Source organism: Dreissena polymorpha, chromosome 16 (assembly GCF_020536995.1).
Source record: "Dreissena polymorpha isolate Duluth1 chromosome 16, UMN_Dpol_1.0, whole genome shotgun sequence".
NCBI classification, from domain to species: Eukaryota; Metazoa; Mollusca; class Bivalvia; order Myida; family Dreissenidae; genus Dreissena; species Dreissena polymorpha.
This window is the reverse complement of record NC_068370.1, coordinates 2,024,413-2,050,569: the sequence shown is the minus strand read 5'-3', so window position 1 is coordinate 2,050,569 and position 26,157 is coordinate 2,024,413. Positions and strand designations below refer to the sequence as shown.

Sequence of the window (26,157 nt, the reverse complement as noted above, 5' to 3'; positions counted from 1 at the left end):
AACCTTTGAAATTCATTTATTACTCCTAGTATGTTCCAAAACTTCGTGCCCTACATATAACCACGTTTGCTCGGACCAATCAGAATAGAAACAAAAAGATCTTTAATTTTATGTTTATAATTAGAAAATGATCATTTTTTAAGTAAATCGTATGAACCGTGGCAATCTCATCTAGCCGTTTAGAGAAGGTTATCTTTAATATTTGATAATCTAATGTTGTCTTGTATATATGTATTTTCTTGAGCTGGGCAAGCAAGTTGTCACTTTTCATATTTTAATTCGGGTGTCTCCCGATCATTTCTCGGAATTTAAAATGTCTAATATTTACTCACAACATTTGAATTTGTGAGTTACAATCGCCAAAATATGTGTGTGACAAAATGGCTTAGGTATGTAAATGAATAAATAAGTTGACTTGGGTTAAAACTTGGCATATTCTCTTTACCTGTGTTTGTTGAAACCACTTTTCGTAATATTAACGTACCGGTAGTTGGCGGATAAAAGCAAATAAACGAAGGCCAACTGCGTACACAGGCGCACGTGACTAAAACGTTATTTTTTAATTCCGTCAGTTCATTCGCTTACAATACCACTTGACCGCTGTTTACTGGCTTCAAAGAAGATTAGCAACATTTTCAAAACAATAGTAAGTGGTCAAACCAAGAGACCCAACCAAATACGAGTGGTAATATTGGATTACAAAACTTATTTTCTTTCGATATGGGTAACCTTTAACTTTCACGTGCGCAGAAGGTGGCACGTGAGGTCAAGACTAGTTTTGTCAATCCGCAAACAATGCCCCCATCACTGTGTACTTTGAAACACAGCCCGATACTCAGTTCATTTATGTCATGGGTTCAAAAAGTTGATTTGCAAAATCGAACTAGACACGTGTTCCACAAATATTGCTGTCACGTGTTATCCAAAATATAAATGGTGTGCGGTATGTATTTCGCTGTAATGCGATGCATTTGGGTACTTTCCTGTAATAAATGTCGAGATTAAAGTAACTCTTATGTTAATAATTCTGTAATAGTATTAAATTAATCAAGGTAAAATTCTCAAGTAAGGAATGAAGACATTCAGTCGATGGTATTGTCAAAAATGTCTTGTTGGTCAGTGCACAAGAACTTATGCAGGGTTTACTAGTGCATTTATGATTACCATATAACACTTTCAGATACATAATTACCCACTTATTTTGCAAAAACGAATTCCTTCATCGAAAACCGCGAGGACCCATATCCATGCCGTAGATTTCTTTTAGAACTCATTTAAAGTATTATATAAAAGCTGTTTCCAAGCACAATTATGGAAATATTAAAGACGATGCTATTCTTACTCTTTCCGGGAATTCAACAAAAAACTCTTTATTATTACGAACAATACATTTCTTCGCGGCTACACGCAAGGCATGTTCATGTTAATTGAAGAACCCACTTTCAGCAATAAATACTTTCTGTACGCCACACATCATTTGTTCTATATGTCCAACATTAAAATACTGTACCGATTTATCTACATGTATTCAAACGGCAACCATATGTCCACAAAAAACCCAGCTTTTGTATTGGGGGTTTATTATTTGCAAACTTAACCAGTAATTTTACACAGACCTTATGATAAAACGTCTTACGCGCTCAAAATCAACATTATTACGAGCAATTTCATTGAAAGTGACTTGGGACAACCGTTTGACAGCACTTAGAAGGCGGTATGTTGTGTCTTTATCATGACACTTCTAATTGTTACAAAACCTCCAAAATGATCCGAAACGCAAATTCTCAATTCAATTTCAGTCAATTCAATTCAATGTCTTATTAAAGTCTCATTCGCAATACATATACAATTAAAATACATATAAAAGCACAGTTACATGTATGCGACCAATCATAAAATGATTTATAAGAGACTATATAATTATATACTTATATACATTAACAATTTTTGACTATCAAATCAATTCCACATGGTTAAAACTTACTTCTATTAAAAAAAGTTATTGTAGCTAAGACTATGTGGTATTATTCACACTTGTCAATATTGTTCATTCATTAAAATACCATTTGCTTTTTAAAACCTAGACTAGTCTATAAACTATTTTACAATTGTACAGCATAAAACTTAATAATATACAATTCACTGTGAATATAAATTTTCCTTCTTTCTTTGAGAATACTAAAGTAGGATTTGGCTGACATATAAAGCAACCTCTCATCTGCAAATGTGTATTTTAGTTTCTCAGTATCTGATATATTGTGACTATTTGAAGTTTTAATTAAATTGTCCATTAGACTTTTCCTGATATTCACATATAAAGGACAACGAAAAAGTACATGTATCTCATCCTCCACTATGTTTTTTCAATGGAAACATGTTCGATTACCCAATTCAATATTTTCGTATCGACCAGTTTCTAATCTAAGCGGTGCCACACCGCATCGAAACTTAGCTAATGCACTTCTATACAAAAATGGTATGCTGTCTTTAACATAGACTTCTGTTCCAAAGTATGTTTTAAATAATCTATACAGTCTCAATTTATTATGGCCAACACCTCTAGTTCCAGTATTACTATTGACTGCACTTCTCCATTTGACAATTTCTTTTTCAAATATCCTAGATTTTTCGTCATTTACAATATATTTAATATTGTTAATAGGTATACTAATTTCTGAAAACTATATCATGCTTATAATTTATCGTGATAGTGTAAACACAATGTTTGTACACCTAAGCAAAGCTTTCATCCCTCAATGTGAATAATGTGCTGTCAAGGGGGATTGTTCTACAATGCATAGACGCACGTCACATACTGTGCTTAAGTAAATATTATACACCCTGTAATTACCAGTACTATTGTTGTGTCGTGTATAATTGTAGCTTATATGGCATTTAAAAATCGCATGCCAAACATAATTAGATATCATGCGAAGTATAATATTACAGCATTTTGTTAGTGTCATTACACTGTATATACGATACGTATGATTATTTACTTTTATACAGAAGATTACCTTTATGTGAAAGTTATGCATACTTACCAACCAACTGACCCTGCTAGGTCTCAATTTAAATAGACGAGAGCTTAAAACGAGATTTATATTATGCTATGTTTATCGTCAAATTATTTCATTTCTTATTTTGTTGCTTCAACTATATTGTGTATGTATCACATTCATAGAAAAATGGTGCATTTTAAAAGATGTTAAGCACGACAAACGTCGACAGACCATTGGCTGTTTGTCTGATAGGTACTTAAATTGTGATTTCAGATACGATAACTTTTGAGTAAGACTATAGTTTATGTTCTGTTGAAACTAGTTTTCGTAATATTAATATGATATATTTTGCGGTTACAAGCAAATATATTAAGGTAAACTGAGTAGAAAAGCGCGCCTGACTATAACTTACTATAGTTATGACTATTACATTTTTGGAACAGTTTGTTCATCCGCTTAGTTTACCACTTGACCGTTGAGTAACTGATTTATAAGTAGATTATTGTAATGACCTGCGTGGAAACATTCACGTGTCTTCGGGGTCAATGTGAGACTATTTTTTTTCATCCGCAAACACACACTTCATGTTTATATATATCATGTGTTAGTAACCGTTGCAAGATTTGTTAAACATAAAGATGTCACGTTTTATCTAACATCGTGAGTTGCATGTATTGCACTGTATTGTATAGGCAATTGGTCTCTTGTCATTAACCCTTTGCATGCTGGGATATTTGTCGTCTGCGAAAATGTCGTCTGCTGAATTTCTAAAATTAGCATTTTCTTCATTTTTTCAAAGAATACTATCAGAATAGCAAACAGTTTGGATCCTGATGAGACGCCACGTTCTGTGGCGTCTCATCTGGATCCAAACTGTTTGCAAAGGCCTTCAAAATTCGGTTCCAGCACTGAAAGATTTAAAAGGCGATCTATAGTTACTAAAATTGAATAAAGTAAGCAATCTTGATTTAGAAATTAAATCATTCAATTGTTTGTCTGGTAAAATATATCTTTTTGGAGAGAGCTTGAGAACTTACGAAGTACATTTATGTACTACAATAAAGCGGCTTCAAGTGCAGATGTATCAATGGATTTTACAATAACGACTCATCCATTCATGGAAGACAATGGGGACCCACATCTGAGAAGATTTTCATTTGAATTCATTTAAAGTATAATTTCATTAAAATTCATTTAAAGTATCATATAAGAGCTCTTTCCTCGCACAATTATCGATCAATATGGGGTCAAAATGTAAAACATGATGCTGTTGTGATAACTCCCTGGATTTCAACGAATAACTCTTAATGTGGAATGTTGTGTTTGTACCATGAAACATCTTTTATTATACAAATTGCAAAATGATCTTGCTTTCAGATACTGATTTCTTAAAAATATTACATATATAAATATATTGTACTTATTCTTTTTCGTAATATTGTTAACACAGAATTTACAAAGCAAAGCTTGCATTCCTGAAAGGTTGCTCATGTCTTGTCCATTTGTTGTTCAAATAACACATGCTTCACATTTAGTCACTATGTAAAATTTAATTCGTATGTCTGCAATGTTACAATGCACACTTTCTGTACAAAATAATGCGACGTAAAAATAAGTTAAATGGTATTTTTCTCGCTTCAGATGATACCACTCATATGTAAATTCTTTGCTGTCTTAAATAACAATCATGAAGCAAATGCAACAAAAGTTGTCAAAAATAAATTATTAATGGCCGTCTGCGAGATGATGCTGATGGTAATTAATTCTAGTAGATGATTGTGCACTGAAGTGTACTTATACAATATTCGACATTAAGAGTAACAACTAATCAGAGGCTTTGAATAAATCTGCAACAAACGACGCTTTATTCAAAACACACAACCCATGGAAGGGGGTGGCGAAATATTGGTGAAAATACTTTCGTCGTAACGAAACGAGAATGTCAACAATTTCCTGTCGAAAACACGTGGTTGCTAGCCAGTGTTTGAGTTCTACTTCTCGAGATTTCTTCTTCGAACAATGACATATGAATGGAGGCAATCCTGGTTAACTTTAAACAATCGATCGTTCTAAACCTTCATCGTTTTTTAATATCACCGCTTTGAATGATCTGATAATTATTTGCAAAATATTATTTCACCATATCTCCACATTCATTAACATTTGCGATTTTTATTGGTTTTTCAAATACATTTTAATATCTTGTTTCGACTTTTTCTCAAGAGCAGTGTGTTTATTCACGGCATTGTCAATCATCAAGTGCCTTTGCGTCCGCTTTGACTACAATTGAGGTCTGTAGCTTCGGTTTAACATGTGCGTTGACATTTTTTACACTCGCGTTATTTTCTGCTAATAACACATCGTCCTGAATCGCCAAATGTTCTCGTTCTGAATTGTCAATGGACACTTTGGAGTCGTTTACAAATTTGCAACCTACAGGTGCACGTTGGATCTGCAACTTATTTAATGAAACGGATATAAAGTTGAAAGTTGCAATTATTTGCAAATGTGCAACTGCAACTGCTCTGCAACCAAAGATGAAACGGCTCCCTTGACGTCATCGACTTGGTAGTGCGGGCCTTTTAAGACCAGTTTCACGTAAACTACTTCTGGTTCCGTATCTGGTTCCACTGTTTTGTCTCGTTATGTCGTATCAGTGCGAAAAGGTCAATGAAATTTAAAACACACTATTTGTCCTAGAAACAAAAACAATGCCCAACAAATTATCCCACATTATATTTTATATTAGTTGCTGACACTTTAATAGTTTATTATCATAAAGGTCATGATAAGCAATAAATATATTCACGTTTGAGCTAGTAAAGGTAAATCTCTAAATGTTTGAGGGGTATACTTATTCAAATTCAATAACATTTGCATTATTTTAAAGTAATATAGTTGTTGCAATACAATTAATTATCGGTCGATAAACAAATACACAATTATAATATCAAATCATTATAAGCAAAAGTGTCAGTGACACTATGCAGGTTTTACAAACTGTTCAACGTGACCACCCTTCAATGAGATTTTGATATCAAATCACCGACATCCCGACAACGGAGACAAGTTTGTACTTATCATATAATGTGTTAAAATTATAATTTTAAACCTATTAATTTTAGCAAGATTGCATCGAAAGCTTAAGGCTTATTTGAAACGCTATCGAGTCCGTTTCGAGAGATTCAAACCAGTACTTATTGTTTTTTTTGGAGATTTAAATAACGCTCAAATTGTGGGGTTCGAATCCTTGACATCCCGGACGCTAGGCGCACACCGTACCCACTACGCCTCGGCGATATTATTACGAAATTATCATTCCTAACTATATATCATTGTAAAATGTTGACCAAATAAAAATAGATTAAACCATATGCTTATTCATTTGTATTTTGTGATTTATTACGATGGAATTGTTCTTTAAATCCTGCTTGTTTTTTTAACACAAAATACTACCAAGTTTGCATGTTCATTCTAGATTTTTACTCGCTTGATATGGGAGAAATACATATTAAATAGTGGTTTGGTTGTTATCTTTAAGATGTCAATATTCTAAACAGAACGGTTACACTGAGTTAAGTAAGTTTGATTTAAAACCGAATTAAAGTGATCTTGCTCCACTCTCTCTGAGTATGCAAACATCATGCACAATTTTGAAGCGACCACTTGAAGTTAAGTCAACAAATTGAGTTTAATATCGAGTTCTGATAGCTTTCTTCAAGTGGCAATAAATTTGATACCTAACTGCATTGGTTTATGTTTAGATGTATTCCAAACTTTGGAACGACTTAGGACAGAAATATGCACATTATAATTCAATATAGGTGTGATGTGTATTTGGATAAAACTCTGAACACACTCATGTAAACTACGTATATTATTAATGGCCAATAGTAATCCCACTGGTTAATTGGAAATAAGATGTATATACATACACGTTTTCGTGAGAAATTATCTAAAAGACAGTTAAAGAAATATTGAAGGTGAAAGGAAGACATTAACACACGAGTACACAGGTGTTGTCGGATCTGGTGGTAAAAAAAATAAACGCCATAAATATAGCTAGTTATTTAATGTGTTATACATTAGTTCATGATTAATAAATGATCGTGATAAAAGGAAACTCTTACTCTTCCAATATCTCATCCATCTTAAATCTGCAAAATTGCATAATATATGTATTTATTTTCTGGCTGCCTCCCTTAAATCCATGGCAAATGAGTCCGGTGAAATTATGGTGTTCGATTTTAATTTTGGATAATGAACTGTTTCCTCATATAAAACGTTTGCATTTGTCCACTCTAGTCTAAAATTAAGGTTAAGATAAGTAAACGACAACATTCAGAAATCACTATAAAATTGTCCGTCTGACGCACAGGTGTTAGCGTGTGGCTATGATATTAATTAGTGAAAACATCATTTTGAATGATAAATAATCATATTATAACGAAAAATTAAATAATATGAAAAAAAATTCACTATCAAATATATATATAACAAGGTATGCAACTCAAAATCACCCCAAAACGGGGTGCATCGCTTTGAACAGCCATATCTTCATCAATTGTGCAGCGATTTTCACGATCTCGGTCTTATTCAACGCAGAAATGAATTTCCTTTCTGGAAATGTACATGTCTTGCAATATGTTTACAAATTCTGGGTCAACTTTTAACAAATAACACGATACACAACTCGCATGACCCAGTTGACAATTATTATGCAGTCTTTATGAATGAAATCTCCAGTTGTAAAGACACACTTCCGCATTGGACCAATTAAATCACTCGTGTGTTTAAAATGTCAGTTAGTTGAAATGTATGTAAACAAAGGTTTTAAACGGCGCTGGACAGTTAGTCTTGATGCATAATGTAACGACAAGAACGGTAATAATGTTTTTTTATACGTTTTATTGAATTATGGTATCGAGGTACATGAACTTTGTAGGGAAGATGCCCTTTACTCCGTGAAGATTTCAGTCTTAAAGACTGCATGATCATTGTCAACTGGGTCACGCGAGTTGTGTATCGTGTTATTTCTTAAAAGTTGACCCAGCATTTGTAGAAAATATTGCAAGACATATACATTTCCAGAAAGGAAATTCATTTCTGCGTTGAATAAGACCGAGATCGTGAAAATCGCTGCACAATTGATGAAGATATGACTGTTCAAAGCGATGCACCCCGTTTTGGGGTGATTTTGAGTTGCATACCTTGTTGTATATATATTTGATAGTGATTTTTTTTTTCAGAAAAGTTAATGTTTTGTTATAGTATGATTATTTATCATTCACAATGATGTTTTCACTAATTAAAATCATAGCAACACGCTAACCACCTGTGGTCTGACGAACAGCCAATGTGTTTTGTCGTGAACAAAATCTTTTACAAATGCGTCAGTTTTTCATGAATGCGATTCATACACAATTACATTATAAATAATATGTGCCTATAAGCATATCATTATCTTCAAATCCTGTTCAGCCTTTTGCAAAAAAAAATGAAACCTAGCAGAATATTTTGGTTGGTACGCACTACGCATGCCACATACATGTAAGATCCGGAATAAAATTAAATAATCAATTGTATTGTATATAGATTTGCATTGGCGTTTATTAAAGCTGTTATATGATACTTGGCATGAAATATGATGATGTTTACTATATCTGCTTAATGTGCAATAAAAACTACACCATACAAGACACATGTGAGATACTGTTATTACAGGGTATATAATATTTACTAAAGCATAGTATGCGATGTGCGTCTGAGCATTGTACTTAAGTAAACAGTTCTACTAAATAGCACCTCAATCTCATACAACGAAAGACACACAGTGAAAGATTATATACGGCTATTTGGTGATGTGACATATCGACTGTTATATATAGTCTGCAATCTGACCTGTCAGGGCGTGATGACTCTATTAAATATTTAAATTATGGTATTATGACCGTATCAATTTACAAGTGACGACCATATTTAAATTGTCTATTATACAGACACTCATGACTTTTTACAAAATTCTTCTAAGCATGGGGTTGAGTTATACATAGACTTTTATTGAAAACTGCGAATAATTTAGTGGAAGCTGAAGCATAATTAAAATTAAATCAAATGTGGCCCATTCATACCGACCACTGGCAAAATTAGTCTTAAGAAATGATGCCGGCATGTGTGTCAAACACTAAAGAATATTTGTTTAATATGTGCATTATTTATATTTATCAATTAATCTATAGCCTTTTGAAAACGCATAACTTAATGTGTGCACGTTTTGGTACGATATTGCATGGTTGGACCGCGATATAGTCAAAGTCAAGCCCGATCGGAGACCTGAAGTCCTATATAAGGTCTGACAATTAGCGTCTTAAAAAGCTTTAATACAAAGTTATTTAGAATAGTTCATGCTTTTTATATAAATTCATTAACAATTTTATTTATATATTAAGGTGACACGATGTAAACGTTCATATGACAATGTGTTCATTGAAGCATGTGTTGGAAACAAGCGCCAGACATGTGAAGGGAAAAAATGGTCAAAACAATTAAATAAATGTCTTGACTAAAGTTGAAACCTGGCATAACGCGTCACTCTCTGTTCTGTTGATACCAGTTTATTTAAAAAGTTGTCGGATAAAAGCAAACATATTAAGGTCAACTGTGTAGATAGGCGCACGTGACTACAACTAAAACTGATTTTCAGATCCGATTGTTCAATGCCTTACAATGCCACTTGACCGTTGTTTAACGGGTTTCAAATTATATTAGTGCCATTGTTCGATACATACTGTGTGTACCCATTTCTTGATCACATATTTTTCCGCTATATGATAAACACGTGTACAACGAAGTCAGTGACATTTTCGTGTTTTACTAGTATTACTTCTTATATATTAGTATATATAATTAAATATGTTGGAATAAAATTAGTAATTAGTCAGGAATTTATTATGTCAGTCATTACAGATATAAAATGCATGCTGGAATGTTTTCAACTTTGGTAACACGCATTTGAACTAGATGTATGTGATAAACTGGTCTGTTTATTTGTTTAGGTCGCAGTGACGTAGCGGATATGGTGTCCGCCTAGCGATCGGGAGGTCACGGGTTGATCCCCACTGTGGGAGCGTTCTTTAGATTTCCCCCATAGACACCAAATACTGGTTCTAGTCCCAGAAAACGTATTCAAGAGCGTTTCAAATAAGCCTTAGGCTTTCTTGGCAATCGAGCTAAAACAAAAAGGTTTAAATTAAACTGGTTTGTTTCATTTGTCGGCATTACTCCCATCGGTACATTGATTAGATGTCATGAAGACACGGGCCAAGCCAACACATTGATGGCCACTAACCATTGAATACTAGTACTTGTTAGACATGTCAACAAAACAGGTACATTGCTGTGATGAGAGTTGCAGTAAATGAAACGTCGCAAAATATACTTGTGTTCGTTTTGTGTTAGTGTGCGTCTCTCTTATACAGTTTTAACGAAGTTAAGACATTCACTCGACAAAAGAACTTGTGCGACCACATCGAGGTTTGAAGTACGCATTATTTCATCCATTTTACATGTACTATTAATCAAGGACTTTATGACCTACTGTAAAATCAGAAAATGTTCTTAAGAATTCGTTTGAAGTTTCAGGCATTCTTACAAAAGTTCGTCCACCAATACATTAATTCATTTGGGTCAACCACATCATATCGACGCTTGCTTCACAATACTTTCAATAAGTTTTCAAACAATGTTCTACCTGGTAGTGTAAAGATTATAGATTCGTCCATAGTTACTTCACATAAAATACGTTTGCGTGTGTGAGAGTTTTTAAGGTCGATTTATTTCCGTGGGATACGATAAAAAGCAGATATTTGCTCCAAGAAGGACAATGAGCCGCGCTCTGAGAAACAGGGCTTGATGAATTTGAGAAACTTTAAAGTTTTTTAACGAAGGCTATTATTTGAGAAAGTCATGCTGAGGCGGACTACACAGGCTAATCGGGGACGGCACTTTACATGCAAGTATTAAGCCCAGTTTTCTCAGAGCGCGGTTCAGACCTTATCGAAAATGTATACAGCAGTCAGGTCCCTATATAGCTGAATAGTATTTAAGGTAACACTCACAATGTGTGTGCCGTGCTCTGTAAAAATGGTGTTTAATGCATGTGCGTAAAGTGTCGTCCGAGATTAGCATGTGCAGTGCGCACAGGCTAATCAGGGACGATACTTTCTGCTTATATGCTATGTTTCGTTTTAAGAAAGTATCTTCTTAGCCAAAATTAAGTGTAGGCGGAAAGTGTCGTCCCTGATTAGCCTGTGCCGACTGCACATGCTAATCTGGGACGACACTTTACGCAAGTGCATTAAACCCCCTTTCACAGAGTAAGACCCATATACATGAGCGAGGATACAATTCAGACCAATATCAACGAACAGTATGTTGCCTAAGGTAAAACTATATTCAAATGTGCAACAAATACAGTCGTCGATGTTAACATTTTAAAATGCGTTTTACTTTAATTACTACGGTAAATTAATCGCTCATGCATCAATATACCAAAGGTTTCTTTAGATTGATCTTTTATTAGACAACCGTGATTAAGTTAACGGAGTACCGACCAGGACCATTCCGTATAAAAGGCAAATTTTTGTTACAATGCCCTGATTTAGAGATTAGCATTCAGTGTGTCATTTTTGAAAAGAGATTCTTACAAATAAATCACGTGTTTCGCAAAAAGGGTTATTGAGCGCATTGACAGCAATCAACGGCCATTAATATATTTCAACATAAAAGTCGCGACGTTAAAGGAAGATAACGAGCTACCTGATCTATGGGATTAATTCAAATTTCATTTAGTGGAATCTACGGTGGCACTAAGGTGAGATCACCGCTCCCAAAAAAAGTCGGGAAAACACAAGTTATGTTTTCCCGTTGCCAAAAAAAATTAACTCGGGGAAACACAAAATAAGTCTGTTTTCAGTAGTTTTTTTTTTTTGGCGACGGGAAAACAAAAGTTCTGTTTTCACGTCTTTTTTTTTTGGAGCGGAAAACACAAGTTCTGTTTTCCCGTCTCTTTTTTTGAGACTTGAAAACACAATCGCTATATTGTGCGCACAAGATAATCGGCCAATCAAAGACGCAGATTATATGGAGGGAACATTTGAAAACGTCCTAAAGGCAAGTTCTGATATAACAAAACATACTACTACTACTACTACTACTACTACTACTACTACTACTACTACTACTACTACTACTACTTCTACTACTACTACTACTACTACTACTGCTACAACTAATACTGCTGCTGCTGTTGTTGCTGCTGCTGTTACTACTACTACAACTACTACTACTACCTCTACTACAACAACTACTACTACTACTACTTCTACTACTACTACTACTACTACTACTACTACTACTTCTACTACTACTACTACTACTACTACTACTACTACTTCTACTACTACTACTACTACTACTACTACTATTACTACTACTACTGCTACTGCTGTTGTTGCTGATTCTGCTGCTGCTACTACTACTACTACTACTACTACTACTACTACTACTACTACTACTACTACTACTACTACTACTACTACTACTACTTTTACTACTACTACTACTACTGCTGCTGCTGTTGTTGCTGCTACTACTACTACTACTACTTTTACTACTACTTCTACTACTACTACTACTACTATCGCTACTGCTACTGCTGTTACTGCTCCTCCTCCTCTTCCTACTACTTCTGCTACTGCTACTGCTACTACTACTACTACTACTACTACTACAGCTACTACTACTACTACTACTACTACTACTACTACCACTACTACTACTACTACTACTAATACAACTACTATTACTACTACTACTACTGCTGCTGCTGTTGTTGCTGCTTCTGCTGCTGCTACTACTACTACTATTACTACTACTACTACTACTACTACTACAACTACTACTATTAATACTACAACTACTACTATCGCTACTGCTACTGCTGTTACTGCTCCTCCTCCTCCTCCTACTACTACTGCTACTGCTACTGCTGCTGTAGTAGTAGTAGTAGTAGAAGTAGTAGAAGTAGTAGTAGTAGTAGTAGTAGTAGTAGTAGTAGTAGTAGTAGTAGTAGTAGTAGTAGAAGTAGTAGTAGTAGTAGTAGTAGTAGTAGTAGTAGTAATAGTAGTAGTAGTATGTTTTGTTATATCAGAACTTGCCTTTAGGACGTTTTCAAATGTTCCCTCCATATAATCCGCGTCTTTGATTGGCCAATTATCTTGTGCGCACAATTTAGCGATTGTGTTTTCAAGTCTCAAAAAAAAGAGACGGGAAAACAGAACATGTGTTTTCCGCTCCAAAAAAAAAAAAGACGTGAAAACAGAACTTTTGTTTTCCCGTCGTAAAAAAAAAATAACTCCTGAAAACAGACTTATTTTGTGTTTCCCCGAGTTAATTTTTTTTTTGGCGACGGGAAAACATAACTTGTGTTTTCCCGATTTTTTTTTTTTGAGCGGTGATGTCACCTTAGTGCCACCGTAGGAATCTGAAACGTTATTAAAGTTTAATCGAATGTGACCCATTCAAATCGATCACAGCGAAATACAGTCTGAAGAAATGGTGTCGATGTGTGTGTGCGTAAGACACTGAAGTATATTGATGTAATGGGTGCATAATTGATCGTTATCAATATATCTAAAGACTTGGGAAATTGCCTCAATTAACGTGCGCTCGCTTTTTACGCTAGTATATGGTTGAAGTATATTATTTTATTGAAATCTAATATAAGTACTGCAATATTTCCTGTTCGATCTGAGTATATTAATTTGTACAAGTGGCGTATTATAATGCTGTATTACAGAGACATCTAGAAATGGAAGTTTTATAATAAATTCATATTTATTGTTTTTATTTATACATTATGTTGACATTATATATGAGTCCATTGAAGCATGTGTTTGGCCATGTGTTTAAAATAACATTAGTAACTACAGTTAATACATACTTGAATGTATTCAGCTTGGGTAGGTAGTGTTTGAACAAAATGATGTAATGGTCTATTTTATTAATAGACATACATCCATGTATATATTGATAAGATGTTATGAAGACTTGGACAAAGCCAACAAATTGATGGCCTCTAACAATTAAATACTACATTTAGTACTTGTCGACATGCAAACAAAACCAGTGAATTGCTTTGATGCGAGTTGCAGTAAATGTAACGTTGCAAAATAAACTTGGCGGTATGTAATAAAACATTAAAGACACATCTGTTCGTTTTGTGTGCGTGCGGACTCTCTTATACAATTTTAACAAAGTTAAGATTTTCACTTGACGATAGAACTTGTGCTACCACATTGAGGCTCCAGGGTACCGTTTTACGAAGCTACTTACGCAATTCGTAGACTTACGCACACATTATTTTTAATTCAGTCTAGTTCCTTCAAAATATTGCTACATTAAAATTTGGTATGTTTGAAATGAAATTCATAATATAATGTTACATTCTAAGTAAAAATTCGTTTCCTCAATCTGAAATAAATGAAATTCAAATATTTTAAAATATGTGCGTAAGTCTAAGACTTGCGTAAGATGCTTAGTAAAACGGTACCCAGGTGCACATTATCCCATCCATTTCACATAAAATATTCATCAGTCATCAAAGACTTTATTAGCCACTATACAATCAGAAAATCTACTAAGTATCAGGCATTTTTTAAAAGTTAATTACTAAAACGTCAAATCTTAGTTAACATAGATTCGTTAAAAGTTACATTCAAATAATACGTTTGATGTGTGACAGCATGTAAACAGAGATGCAAGGTCGATGCATGTCCGTGCAAAGCTTATTTTATCAAAACTTAATACAGCAGTCATCATCCTATATGCTCGATTACTACTTAAAGGGATCTTTTCACGCTTTGGTAAATTGACAAAATTGAAAAAAGTTGTTTCAGATTTGCAAATTTTCGTTTAAGTTATGATATTTGTGAGGAAACAGTAATACTGAACATTTACCATGGTCTAATATAGCCATAATATGCATCTTTTGACGATTTTAAAACCTAAAAATTATAAAGCGTTGCAACGCGAAACGATTGAATAATTCGGAGAGTTCTGTTTTTGTCGTTAAATTTTGTGAAACTACGAAGATTGCTTATATAAGGTATAAAATACTTTCAGTTTGTGTACTTGGCGGAATAGCTCAGTAGGCTAAAGCGTTTTTACTTCAGGACTCTGGCAGGACTCCAGGGGTCACTGGTTCGAAACCTGCTCCGGGCAATGTTCTTTTCCTTTTTTTGATTTTATTCTTGATTTTTTACTGAAGCTTTTACGATCCAATGTTTATATTTATCAATATAAAGCATTTAATGAATAAGTTAAAAAATGCCAAAATCTGTGAAAAGGCCCCTTTAAGGTAACGTTCACAAAACATGAGCGAGGATACAACAAAGATCTGTGAAGGCAGAAAATGATATGCATCTCAGTGCAACAAAGTAATTCATTTGATGTTTTTTCAATTTTTTACGGCGTTTTAATTTCATAACTACTTACGGAGATTTAATCTGTCAAACATATATTTATCTCACGTTTGAACAATAATTGCTTCATGTTGGTCAAATCAGTTGTGATTAAGTTAACTTATACTGACCGAGGTGATTAAGTATAAAAGGAAAATGCATTTAACAAGCCCTGATTTAGAAATCAATCCTTGTGTGCATTTAATTTGCCCTAAGAGATTCGTTCAAATATATCAAGTATTTTAGAAGATCGTGTATTTTGTAACTGTATACCGCAAGCAAAACTTATTGAACGCGTTACCAGCAATCAACGACCATAACAAGCTACATGATCTATGCGATTAATGCATATGCACCTTGATCACTCTTCGTCCATAAAGGCATACTTGAATTCCTAACTAGATATCGATAAGATCAAATTATATTTCTATACGGATATTTAATTTCATTCGTCGAACAAAATATTCATCAGACAACTACATTGTGATAACAGACCAGTTGCAATACCAAAACATGGTTTACAGCCAACTCGTTTCCATACCAAAACAGCGGACTAGTTTTTAAACCAAAACATGGGTAACAACGTAATGGTTGCCATACAAAAATTGGTTACAACCGACTGTAATCTATAACAAAACATGGGTTACAACGGACTTGTCATACAAAAACATGCGTTACAACTGACGAGTTGCCTAACCGAAAACAGCGGGATGCAATCGACAAGTTGCCGCACCGGACTAAACCAAATGAGTCATGTTCTGATAAAACTGGGCATAATGTATGTGCGTAAAGTGTCGTCCCAGATTAGCATGTGCAGTCCGAACAGGCTAATCAGGGACGACACTTTCCGCCTAAATTGGATTTTTGCTACGAAGAGACTTCATTTAAACGAAAAATGTCATAAAAGCGGAAAGTGTCGTCAATGATAAGCCTGTGCGGACTGCACATGCTAATCTGGGACGACACTTTACGCACATGTATTATGCTCAGTTTTCTCAGAACGCGACTCATATACATGTACATGTACTAGTAACCGAGTGTTGTCAAGAACAGACCAAAGGTTAAAGCGGACTAATTGCCAGACCAGAGAAAAGCTACAAACCGACTTATTGTAATGCAAGACAAACGATAATAACCGATCACCAGTAGTTGGTTAACCAGATCAAAGGTAAAAATGCACTCATGCGGAACCAAACAAAAGGTTATAACCGAAAGTTGCCAGACAAAACCCAAGGCAACAACAGACAGGTTTGCAGACCAAAGCTAACAACAGACCCGTTGTCAGAAACGATAGCGGGGATAGTATTATCGACCAAACGTTGTCTACGAGTATCAATCGACCTGCCGACAAAACACAGGATAACCAATCGACAGAGAAATTAATTGACTAACTGACCAGTCGACCAACTAGCCTATTGACAGTTTCTAGTCGATCTAGCCACATGATCTTACATACGGAGAAATTATGTGAGATAATTTCACACGTAACGTTTATCGGCTTTAGCATACATTTCAATGACACTGAAAACCCTCTTGGATGCATGCGCTATAACAATATTTAACCCATTTATGCATAGTGGATTCCCCCATCCTTCTAAATTGGATCAATTTATTTCCAAAAATTAGGGATGTCTAGTATATTTATTTCTATATTTAGAATATTTCTTACCGAAATTCCTTTATGCAAACAGCGTAGACCCGGATGAGACGCCGCATTATGCGGCGTCTCATCTGGGTCTACGCTGTTTGCCAAGGCTTTTTTTCTAGACGCTAGGCATATATGGGTTAACTATTAAGTTTAAAGATACTCCTATTTAAGTGTTTGGTGCTGTTTGATTAAATTTATCGAATGTACAGAAGTTCAATGATTATATAGGGTTGGTTGCTTATATTATTACACAACTTTCATTATTGACAATACAATTTTGATACCATCAATCCAACGATTATACAATTATTGTCTATGTATTGCGTACATTAAAACAATTCCCTCCTCACCATAGACGTAATGTCTATTCACTGAACTCACAATAATACAATCGTACCTTGCTGATAACTTGCCAGACGGAGGGTGTGGTTTCTTGACTTCCGGTGGTGGCGGCGAGGTTACATCCGATTCCTCCTCGCTGTCGGACTCCGATGTCGTCAGCTCGTCAAGAGAAACCAGTCGAAGCTGACAGGGCGTATTTGGAGGAAGAAGGCCTCTGCTTTGCACGAGAGAACTCGGGTTCGATGACTTATCGAAGGTTGATAGGCTTCTGTAGTCAAAGTCATTAAAATGCTCTCGCGTTGTGACGTCGTCGGTGTCGGTATATACCGAAAGTATTGACTTCACGTTTGACCTCCCATTGACATTTAAATTATAGTTTTCGTTCATGTTATCTAACGGGACAAAAATGACGTCACTGTCTGCCACTGAAACGTTACTGATTACCGAATCAGATCTAGCATTGCTGACACTATTGACACTTTGAACTCTGAAACATCTATTCTTATCTTGAATCGTTGATCGTATACTAAGACTTGAGCTAGACCGGTCGTGATGAAAGCGAGTTTCCGGATTCGGGACCTGTCTGATACGGATTGCGTTCAGGGTACGCTGTCGGCAGCGGTAAAGGGTGCCATCGTCCGCCGTTGGGCCATTGCATCGGATATCATGCCGATGAGACATTTCCGATTTCGATCGAGAGTGTAACATCATTTCCGTTTCTTTATTGAATATATGTCGACTTGTAAATGCTTTCGTAGTCGGTTTTGTGATTATCTGGTTTGCGTTATTGACGGAAAATTCGAACATTTGTTTGCTATAATCTCGTAGTGAACCACTGTCATTCCTGGTTGTATTTATACTTTGTCTAGCGTCCCGTTTCTTTGTCCGGAACCCCAGGACGGTCATCGCGGCGTTATCTCGCCCGTGAGGCATGGCGGTGATTTCCAGGCTCCGGTTTTCGAACGGTGGGGCAAACTTCCGGTACTTCATGCATCCAATATTGGTCTTTCTCCGTCTTTCTCCGGAAACGCTATTTTCCTTAAATCCTTTGTAATGACGAATTATTTTTTTGAGTTAATCATCGACAAAGGAATACTGTAAATATTCGCTAATAGTTCCTATCATTATAAATGTTCCACAGTCCGTTTACAAAACTCGGCAAACAGCTACGTTAAGATGATTTACAGTGAATTTTAATAGAGTAGTGCAAGTTTAACTTCTTTTTCAGCGCCACTCCGTTTACTAACGACACACATTAGTTTATTTGGCACAGAACATTATGAGCTAATATACGTACTTTGAGTTATATAGAAATTCCGTTTCGAGCTGAAATGCTTAATATCGAAAGCGTATGGTATCTACAATCCTGCTGTTAACCGCGAGCGCTTGAAAAGAATCGACAAATGTCAGCTATTGAACGTTAATGTCTTTAGAACAATGTCTTTAACATTCGCGCGTTTTGATAAAAAAATTAGTCGAAGTTACGCGTACTGCTGGATCAGGTATACAACATTTGTTTTAAGTTTCAAATTGTATTGCATTTCGTATCACAATACGATTTGACAAAAGCTATTTAGCTATTTAACGTTATGAGTCTCATATTTCCATTTAATTACCTCTATTAATTATTCTGTTTTATAATAATTTAGCGAAACTTGACCTTGAAAAATAATTATATCATTATAACACATATTCAGCACATAAAAAAATCTCCGTAATGATCAATTTAAACGGATAGACTGTGTATTCGAGTTATTGAGTATATACATTTATGTTCATATAGTATATTATTTAATCCTTTTAAAAGTTTTTTTTGTGTTTTAAGATGTTCCCTTTTATTACGTAAGCCATGCAAACAAAAGCGCCACGTTATCGATACGATTTCAGGTTTTGTAAACAATTTACCGGGTAAACGTTTAAATTTAAATATAATTGTATGTATCTTTATTCATTTTTTTGCGCTTGTCAGATTAGTTTTCATAAATAATCTTTTTGATAATTTTTTTTTCGATAGCCTTCAGTCGTTATAAAGGTTTCATGACTTTATCGTTCAATTTTGACGTGTTTCATTGATGTTGTATGTGTAAACTTTAAGTTGAACTCATCGGATACCCACGTTCGACCGATTCCGCTACTCTCGATTTATCGAAGTTAGATAACCGATGCAGATGGTGTGGGGAGATTCAAGGCTATATATGCCTTACACCGAGGAGCGAGACATTTGCAGTTGTAGCATGAGAGAAATGAAAATGATTGACAGTGAACTGTAGTTCTCACATATTGTTTGCATCGTTTTTGTATCAAAATAAATCCGTTTTAAACCGTACACTTATGTGTTGTTCGTATTTATTTCGAGTAGTAGTGTCGGTCTACAACATTTTCGTTAGCTAACAGTTAGTGCACACATTCATAGTTTTGCTTATCGTATAATAGGGAAACGAGTAAAATATAGCTTAATAACCGAACACAATCAAAATTTCTTTTCAAACGTTTTTATTGAAACACGTACACTGATACAAATTATACAACGCATGTGTCTATCAACAGTCTTGTCCCACCATTCGCAAAAACTGGCAATGCGGTGAATGTTTACGATGCTCCAAAAAAGCAGCGTCTGTAGATTTCCAATGGTACAACACAATGCGACACCGAAAACATTTGCAACGATCGTGCTGTCCCAAGTAATACAGCCCGCATGAAACAAGCTGATATTTATTAGGCTGTATTTGAGGGAGACCAAGGCTCAAACGTCTTTAGTCTGTCAATATAGTTGTCCATGAACATACTTGTTTGATACGTGCACAAAGCTTCGGTTTCATCCATGATATGATATGCTTTATATTTCAAATTTTATTGGTTATTTCAACATCTTTCTACATTTCATATCTCAAAAATACTCTTGGTCAAATGATACGAGTTTTGCTCTTTTAGCTGTTGAGCTCAACAAAATGCCATTAATTGTTTTAAGTCGGTTTGTGGGATCTTGGTGTGTCCAGCATAAATCATATTTTGAATTGGTCAGCAGAATCTCAATATCGACATAGTACACAATGTCTGTATTTGTCGCGTTCCAACATTGATCTCTCGTTTAAAATGTAAACTTAACATCTGGATAAAGATCCATTATGTAGACAGCTTTGTTCCACTGTTCAATATTTAAACGCAAAATATGTCGAAAAAAGCCCAAATCTTTGAGTTCAATGGCTAGCATTGTTTTGTGTGATGTGATGTACTGTACAGAGTCAATTTTCAAGTTACTACCTATATAACATTTTCTACAAAACAAACTATGTGAACGTTTCAACAAGTTTATTTAATATTTTGACTATCTTAAATTGACAGGCACGCAGCGAAAGGTCCAGCATCTGTGCATTCGGTTAATTTGTCGCTGCCTTACTTTGCCCACGCGGAGATAGAAAGGAGGATGTTTCCCCACCGCAATGTCAGCATCCCAGTCTTCCGATTTTGGAGTGACCACCCCGATGCTGACATTTTCTCAAACAGAAAAGGCAAAAGTTAATTTAAACAAGAAATGTGTTTGTCAGAAACACTATGTCCCCTTCTGCGCCGCTTTTTTTTTACCTTTGACCTTGAAGGATGACCTTGACCTTTCACCACTCAAAATGTGCGGCTCCATGAGATACACATTCATGCCAAATATCAAGTTGCTATCTTCAATATTGCAAAAAGTATTCATAAAATTAGCGATTTTGGCCACATATATTTGACCTCTGACCTTGAAGGATGACCTTGACCTTTCACCACTCAAAATGTGCAGCTCCATGAGATACATATGCATGCCAAACATCAAGTTGCTATCTTCAATATTGCAAAAGTTATTGCAAATGTTAAAGTTGGCGCAAACCAACCAACCAACCGGCAGGGCAAAAACAATATGTCCCCCACTATAGTGGGTGGGGGACATAAAAAAAACGCTGACTATAAAAACTGCTATGAAACACACACAATCTAATCAACACAACTTACTTTACATCTCAGACAGGCTTATCTCCCAAGTCCCAGTCCTCAGTGTTTGGAACCTGAAATTTAGTTGCTTGTACAGACATGTTGTTGCTTTGGCGTTTATATCAAGAAAGATTTGAATCAACAGTCATGTAGCGCCTTTTATATCAAGCGTCTGTTTGAGAACCACTAGCTCAAAGCACTTGTGTTCGTTAACAGAATGTTTGTTGGCAGTATTGTATTCACAAGAAACGAAGTTGTACTTTGTTTGCACCAAACTCACCATAAATACCGGGTATATATAGAAGTTAAAATAACAGCAGGTCTGCCATAGCATTATATGGTTTATAGAAAATTATTCATGGAATCATAGAGCTACTTCTAAATCATTTCAAACTTATGACACAAATTACTATTTATAAAACTATTAACGTTAATTTATTTAATGCCAAGAAACAATTATTTGTAAATGTTGTATTTTGACCATGGCATTTTCAATTTTACCCCTTAACTTTCTAAACATGGGATCACATTTAAATACTTATTTCAAATTCTACATAAACCCATGATGTGCTATTATGAGAGTTCCCATAGAGCCTCTTTTACATTTCCTGGTAATTAAATTTTAAGGTATCGGTTGTTAAAATTGGAATGTTTGATTGGAAAACTACCGAAATATTTGCACAACATCGTCTGATCCTGTCACATCTCTGCGGTTAATCAGGTTACATAACTGGTACATGGAGCCGGTGTCCATAGAGCTGCTTGCCTTGTAGAAGAGCTGATAGCTGGAGTTGAAAAAGAATACAAGGCAGGTTTCTTCTAACAATCCTTAAGCCATTCTTTAGTTAGAATTGGGAGTTAGTTCACCCTAAAACTAATATGCATGTATCAACGAATAACAATAACAAGGGCTGTTTGTAAAACATGCATGCCCCCCATATGGGCTGTCAGTTGTAGTGGCAGCCATTGTGTGAATACGTTTTTTGTCAGTGACCTTGACCTTCGACCTAGTGACCTGAAAATCAACAGGGGTCATCTGCCATTCATGATCAATGTACCTATGAAGTTTCATGATCCTAGGCCTCATTATTCTTGAGTTATCATCAGGAAACCATTTTACTGTTTCGAGTCACTGTGACCTTGACCTTTGACTTAGTGACCTGAAAATCAATAGGGGTCATCTCAGAGTCATGATCAATGTACCTATGAAGTTTCATGATCCTAGGCATAAGCCTTCTTGAGTTATCATCCGGAAACCATTGTACTATTTCTGGTCACCGTGACCTTGACCTAGTGACCTCAAAATCAATAGGGGTCATCTGCGAGTCATGATCAATGTACCTATGAAGTTTCATTATCCTAGGCCTAAGCGTTCTTGAGTTATCATCCGGAAACCATCTGGTGGACGGACGGACATACGGACGGACCGACATGAGCAAAACAATATACCCCCTCTTCTTCGAAGGGGGGCATAATAATAAGTGACAATTTTGACTAACCGAATTTAATAGTTGGTCAGTGTGTTGGGCAATATGTATGCCTTAATGTTTTTAATCAAAACCCCGTTTGCTTGATCGTAAATGGTATATATTGTATTGTTTTTAACACAAATTTTATGTATACATACATATATTTGCAGTGAAAAATGCAGGGTGACCACAAAATCATTATGGGTGACCTGCTTTTACAAGCTGGTGGCCCTAGGGCGAGTTGCTTTTAGCAAAATTTTTACACCCGTTTATGCATGAATTCAGCATTTCCGCTGATGAAGACCGTGAGGTCAAAAGCTTCGGCATAAAAAAACAGCGTTTTTGTTTAAATAATACAAGGCTTATAGAGACTTTGTTATATATATATATATATATATATATATATATATATATATATATATATATATATATATATATATATATATATATATATATATATATATATATATATATATATATATATCGGCCGCCCTCCTATGATCGCTTCTAAATTAAGCTATCCGTTCCACTGTCACTGGTTCGGCTACACACATAGGTCATCGGCTTTATATCGTAAAACTTTATTAATATTTTCTCTCTGACGGGCGTTGCTTGTTTGATTTAGTTTTTAGCAGTCATATAAATAACCAATCTATGTATTATGGATCTTTTACACCCAATATTGCTGTTTCTTCCTGTAATTGCACTATGATGATCTGAAATTTTAACTATATGATGCTATATTCTTCAATCTCTTTGTAAAAAGAAGGGATATAGTTGACACTTGTTCGTAATTTCATTTCATCGTTCCTCAAAAAGTTGTTACTCTGTTGCTCTGGTCTCCTACCTACCATTGAGTAATTAAATGATAATTAAATTGAATGCGTTTTAATTCCCTTGTATTATTGTTTAATTTGAGTTGCAATGTTATCTGGTTAAATTTTATTAACACTTATATGTATCAATAATATTGCTGGACCAAGTGTGAGATTGAGCGCTCTAAAACCGGTTTAAAACTTCAAATGCTTTAAACTGACCATTCCAAGGCGGTGACCCCAGCTTTATTCTTCTTGGTGTGCATGTTGTTTCGTATTGTGCTGGTTCGTACTGTTTGGGCAATTGGTCACTTGCCTTAAATAATGGACAAACAAAGTGTATATAATAAGAATGCAGTACTTCTTCAGCAGCTGGAGTTTCACTTATATATATTTGAACGTTTTAACATAAAAACAACATTAAATATTTTATTTATTTAACATAAATAGAACTTTCAAACTAGGTCACATTAAGAATAAGTATGTAATATGTAAAAGCGGCTTTTCTGGGCCTGGTTATTGTACAAGTAGCACGTGTAACTTAGTATTGTTTATATTATAATTTGTTTAATATCGCCCATATTTAAGACAGTATTATGCAAAACTAACTTCTAGTTATGACATATAGTGTATGGTTATTTAACAAAAGTGCTTTGCATTAAAACGCGGACTTAAAACTACTTATGAACTCTAAACAGGCGTGCTAGTTCATAGACCGGAAACACACTATTGTTTCGGACCTTTAAACCTTGAAAAAGGGCACTGTACATTCTAGGTTAAATAAAACGCTGAACAAACTGCTATGACTAAATCGGATGAATGCTCACGCGCACGTGCATTTAAACAGCACTTAACAATTATAACTTGGTAGGCTGACAGCATCCTGATCACTTAATTTGCATTCAACTAACTGTGCAATTACGTGTGTCTGTTCATAATGTATTTATAGTTATAAGAAACTGAAAATGATGGGTTTCGTGGAACGAAGACCGAAGAAAGCCAAGATACCATAGAATGAACGATGTGATGAAACTATGAGTGAAGTGGGGGTTGTCGGTTGACGATAACAGGCCCGTAGCCAGGGTTTTGAAAAGGGGGGTGCGAATTTGTCCATCAACGGCGTTTTACCCGACACTAGTATGCACTCGCATACTTTGTTTACATATGCACCAACACATTTATAGAAAGTAAAATAAATAATAAGAAAGATTTTTTTATCTGAATTTGGGGAAAGTGTCTGGACTTTTTGAGGGGAAGAAAATCGCGCGAAACGCCGGATTTGGGGGGAAAAATTGCGTAAAACGCCGGGTTTGCGTGAAAATAACGACAGTTTTAAATAATCAATTTAACATAGTTTACTGTTTGTAAAACAAATTCAAGGCAACAGACAATTTAGTTATGCAATATTTTTCTATTTGTCTATTTTCTACACTGGATCAGGTTAACTTAGATTTATAAATTAAAAGGTTAAAAAAATAATTATTTTTTTTTTTTGGGGGGGGGGGGGTAAATAAAATCTAGGAGAAAATTAACCAGCTGAGGGAAAAAAATCCGAGGGAAAAGGCCGTTTTTCGGCGGGTCACAAAGAAGGAAAAAAACAGAAGAACGATATAAAATATCATTATTAATTGGAATCTTGATAAAATTAGTGTATTTTACCATTACATATTTTGCCATTCATAAGTCAAGCAAATTAAAAGAAATATTTGAATGTTTTCAAAACAATTGTTTGTCTGCTACTATGAATAGTTCCAGAGGTATAGCATTGCTCAAAACGTGCTAACAGTGTACAACAAACACTGTTTACCAAAACTGGGTCATCTCTCATTTGCATCAATGCCAGGGTGCAGGATCACGTGACTTTGTTAATGAAAGTCAACACACCGGTAAGTGCTGCTTTTTTCCAAATAACTTTGTAAAACAATTTTTCTTAAGAATTTCAACTAGTGCATAAAATATAGATTTTTAAGCTGCGTATGTCAATGTGAAATTCATCAGAATTTATTGATAAAATATGCATGTGTTCTTTTTTCGAATTTTTTATTTAAACTGCACAAATATCGTTCACGCAAATTGAATTTTTGTCACCGATTTCAGACGTATTCTCAAGGATCGGCACAAACTGCAAGAAACTGTCTTTTATGCACTATGATTATTCAAATATATTTCAATAACTTGACATATTTGTAAAAATAAAGTTCTGAACTGTGTGTTTACATTCTGTCAAGCCCGTGTGTAAATACCTGAAAACCAGGCTGATTCTGCAACCTGAATACTAAACAGAAAAAAATGGTATAACTGATTACTTTTACTTTTGTCAACTATTTTTAACAAATTAGTTATCTGTTTTTTAAACAAATTTCAGAAACATATAAAACTTAAGGCTTCATAAAG

The 26,157-nt window shown here is 35.0% G+C and overlaps 1 protein-coding gene and 1 long non-coding RNA gene across 3 annotated transcripts in view; both read right to left on the bottom strand.

Moving 5' to 3' along the window:
• Positions 1-18,864, bottom strand: part of LOC127861853 (uncharacterized) — a 34,867-nt gene extending 16,003 nt beyond the window's left edge. Inside the window, exon 1 of one of the 2 annotated variants that reach the window (XM_052400568.1) lies at positions 17,569-18,864. In XM_052400568.1, coding sequence (XP_052256528.1) covers positions 17,569-18,503 — 935 coding nt within the window. In that variant the 5' untranslated portion in view covers positions 18,504-18,864. The remainder of the gene's footprint in view (positions 1-17,568) is intronic. The other variant, XM_052400569.1, reaches the window with a different exon arrangement.
• Positions 18,865-20,807: 1,943 nt separating this feature from the next.
• LOC127861861 (uncharacterized) lies at positions 20,808-23,024 on the bottom strand. Its single transcript, XR_008040325.1, has 3 exons — positions 22,148-23,024; positions 21,501-21,553; positions 20,808-21,008 (listed from the first exon to the last, which is right to left on the bottom strand). It is a non-coding gene; the product is annotated as an uncharacterized LOC127861861 (long non-coding RNA).
• Between the last annotated feature and the right edge of the window lie 3,133 nt (positions 23,025-26,157).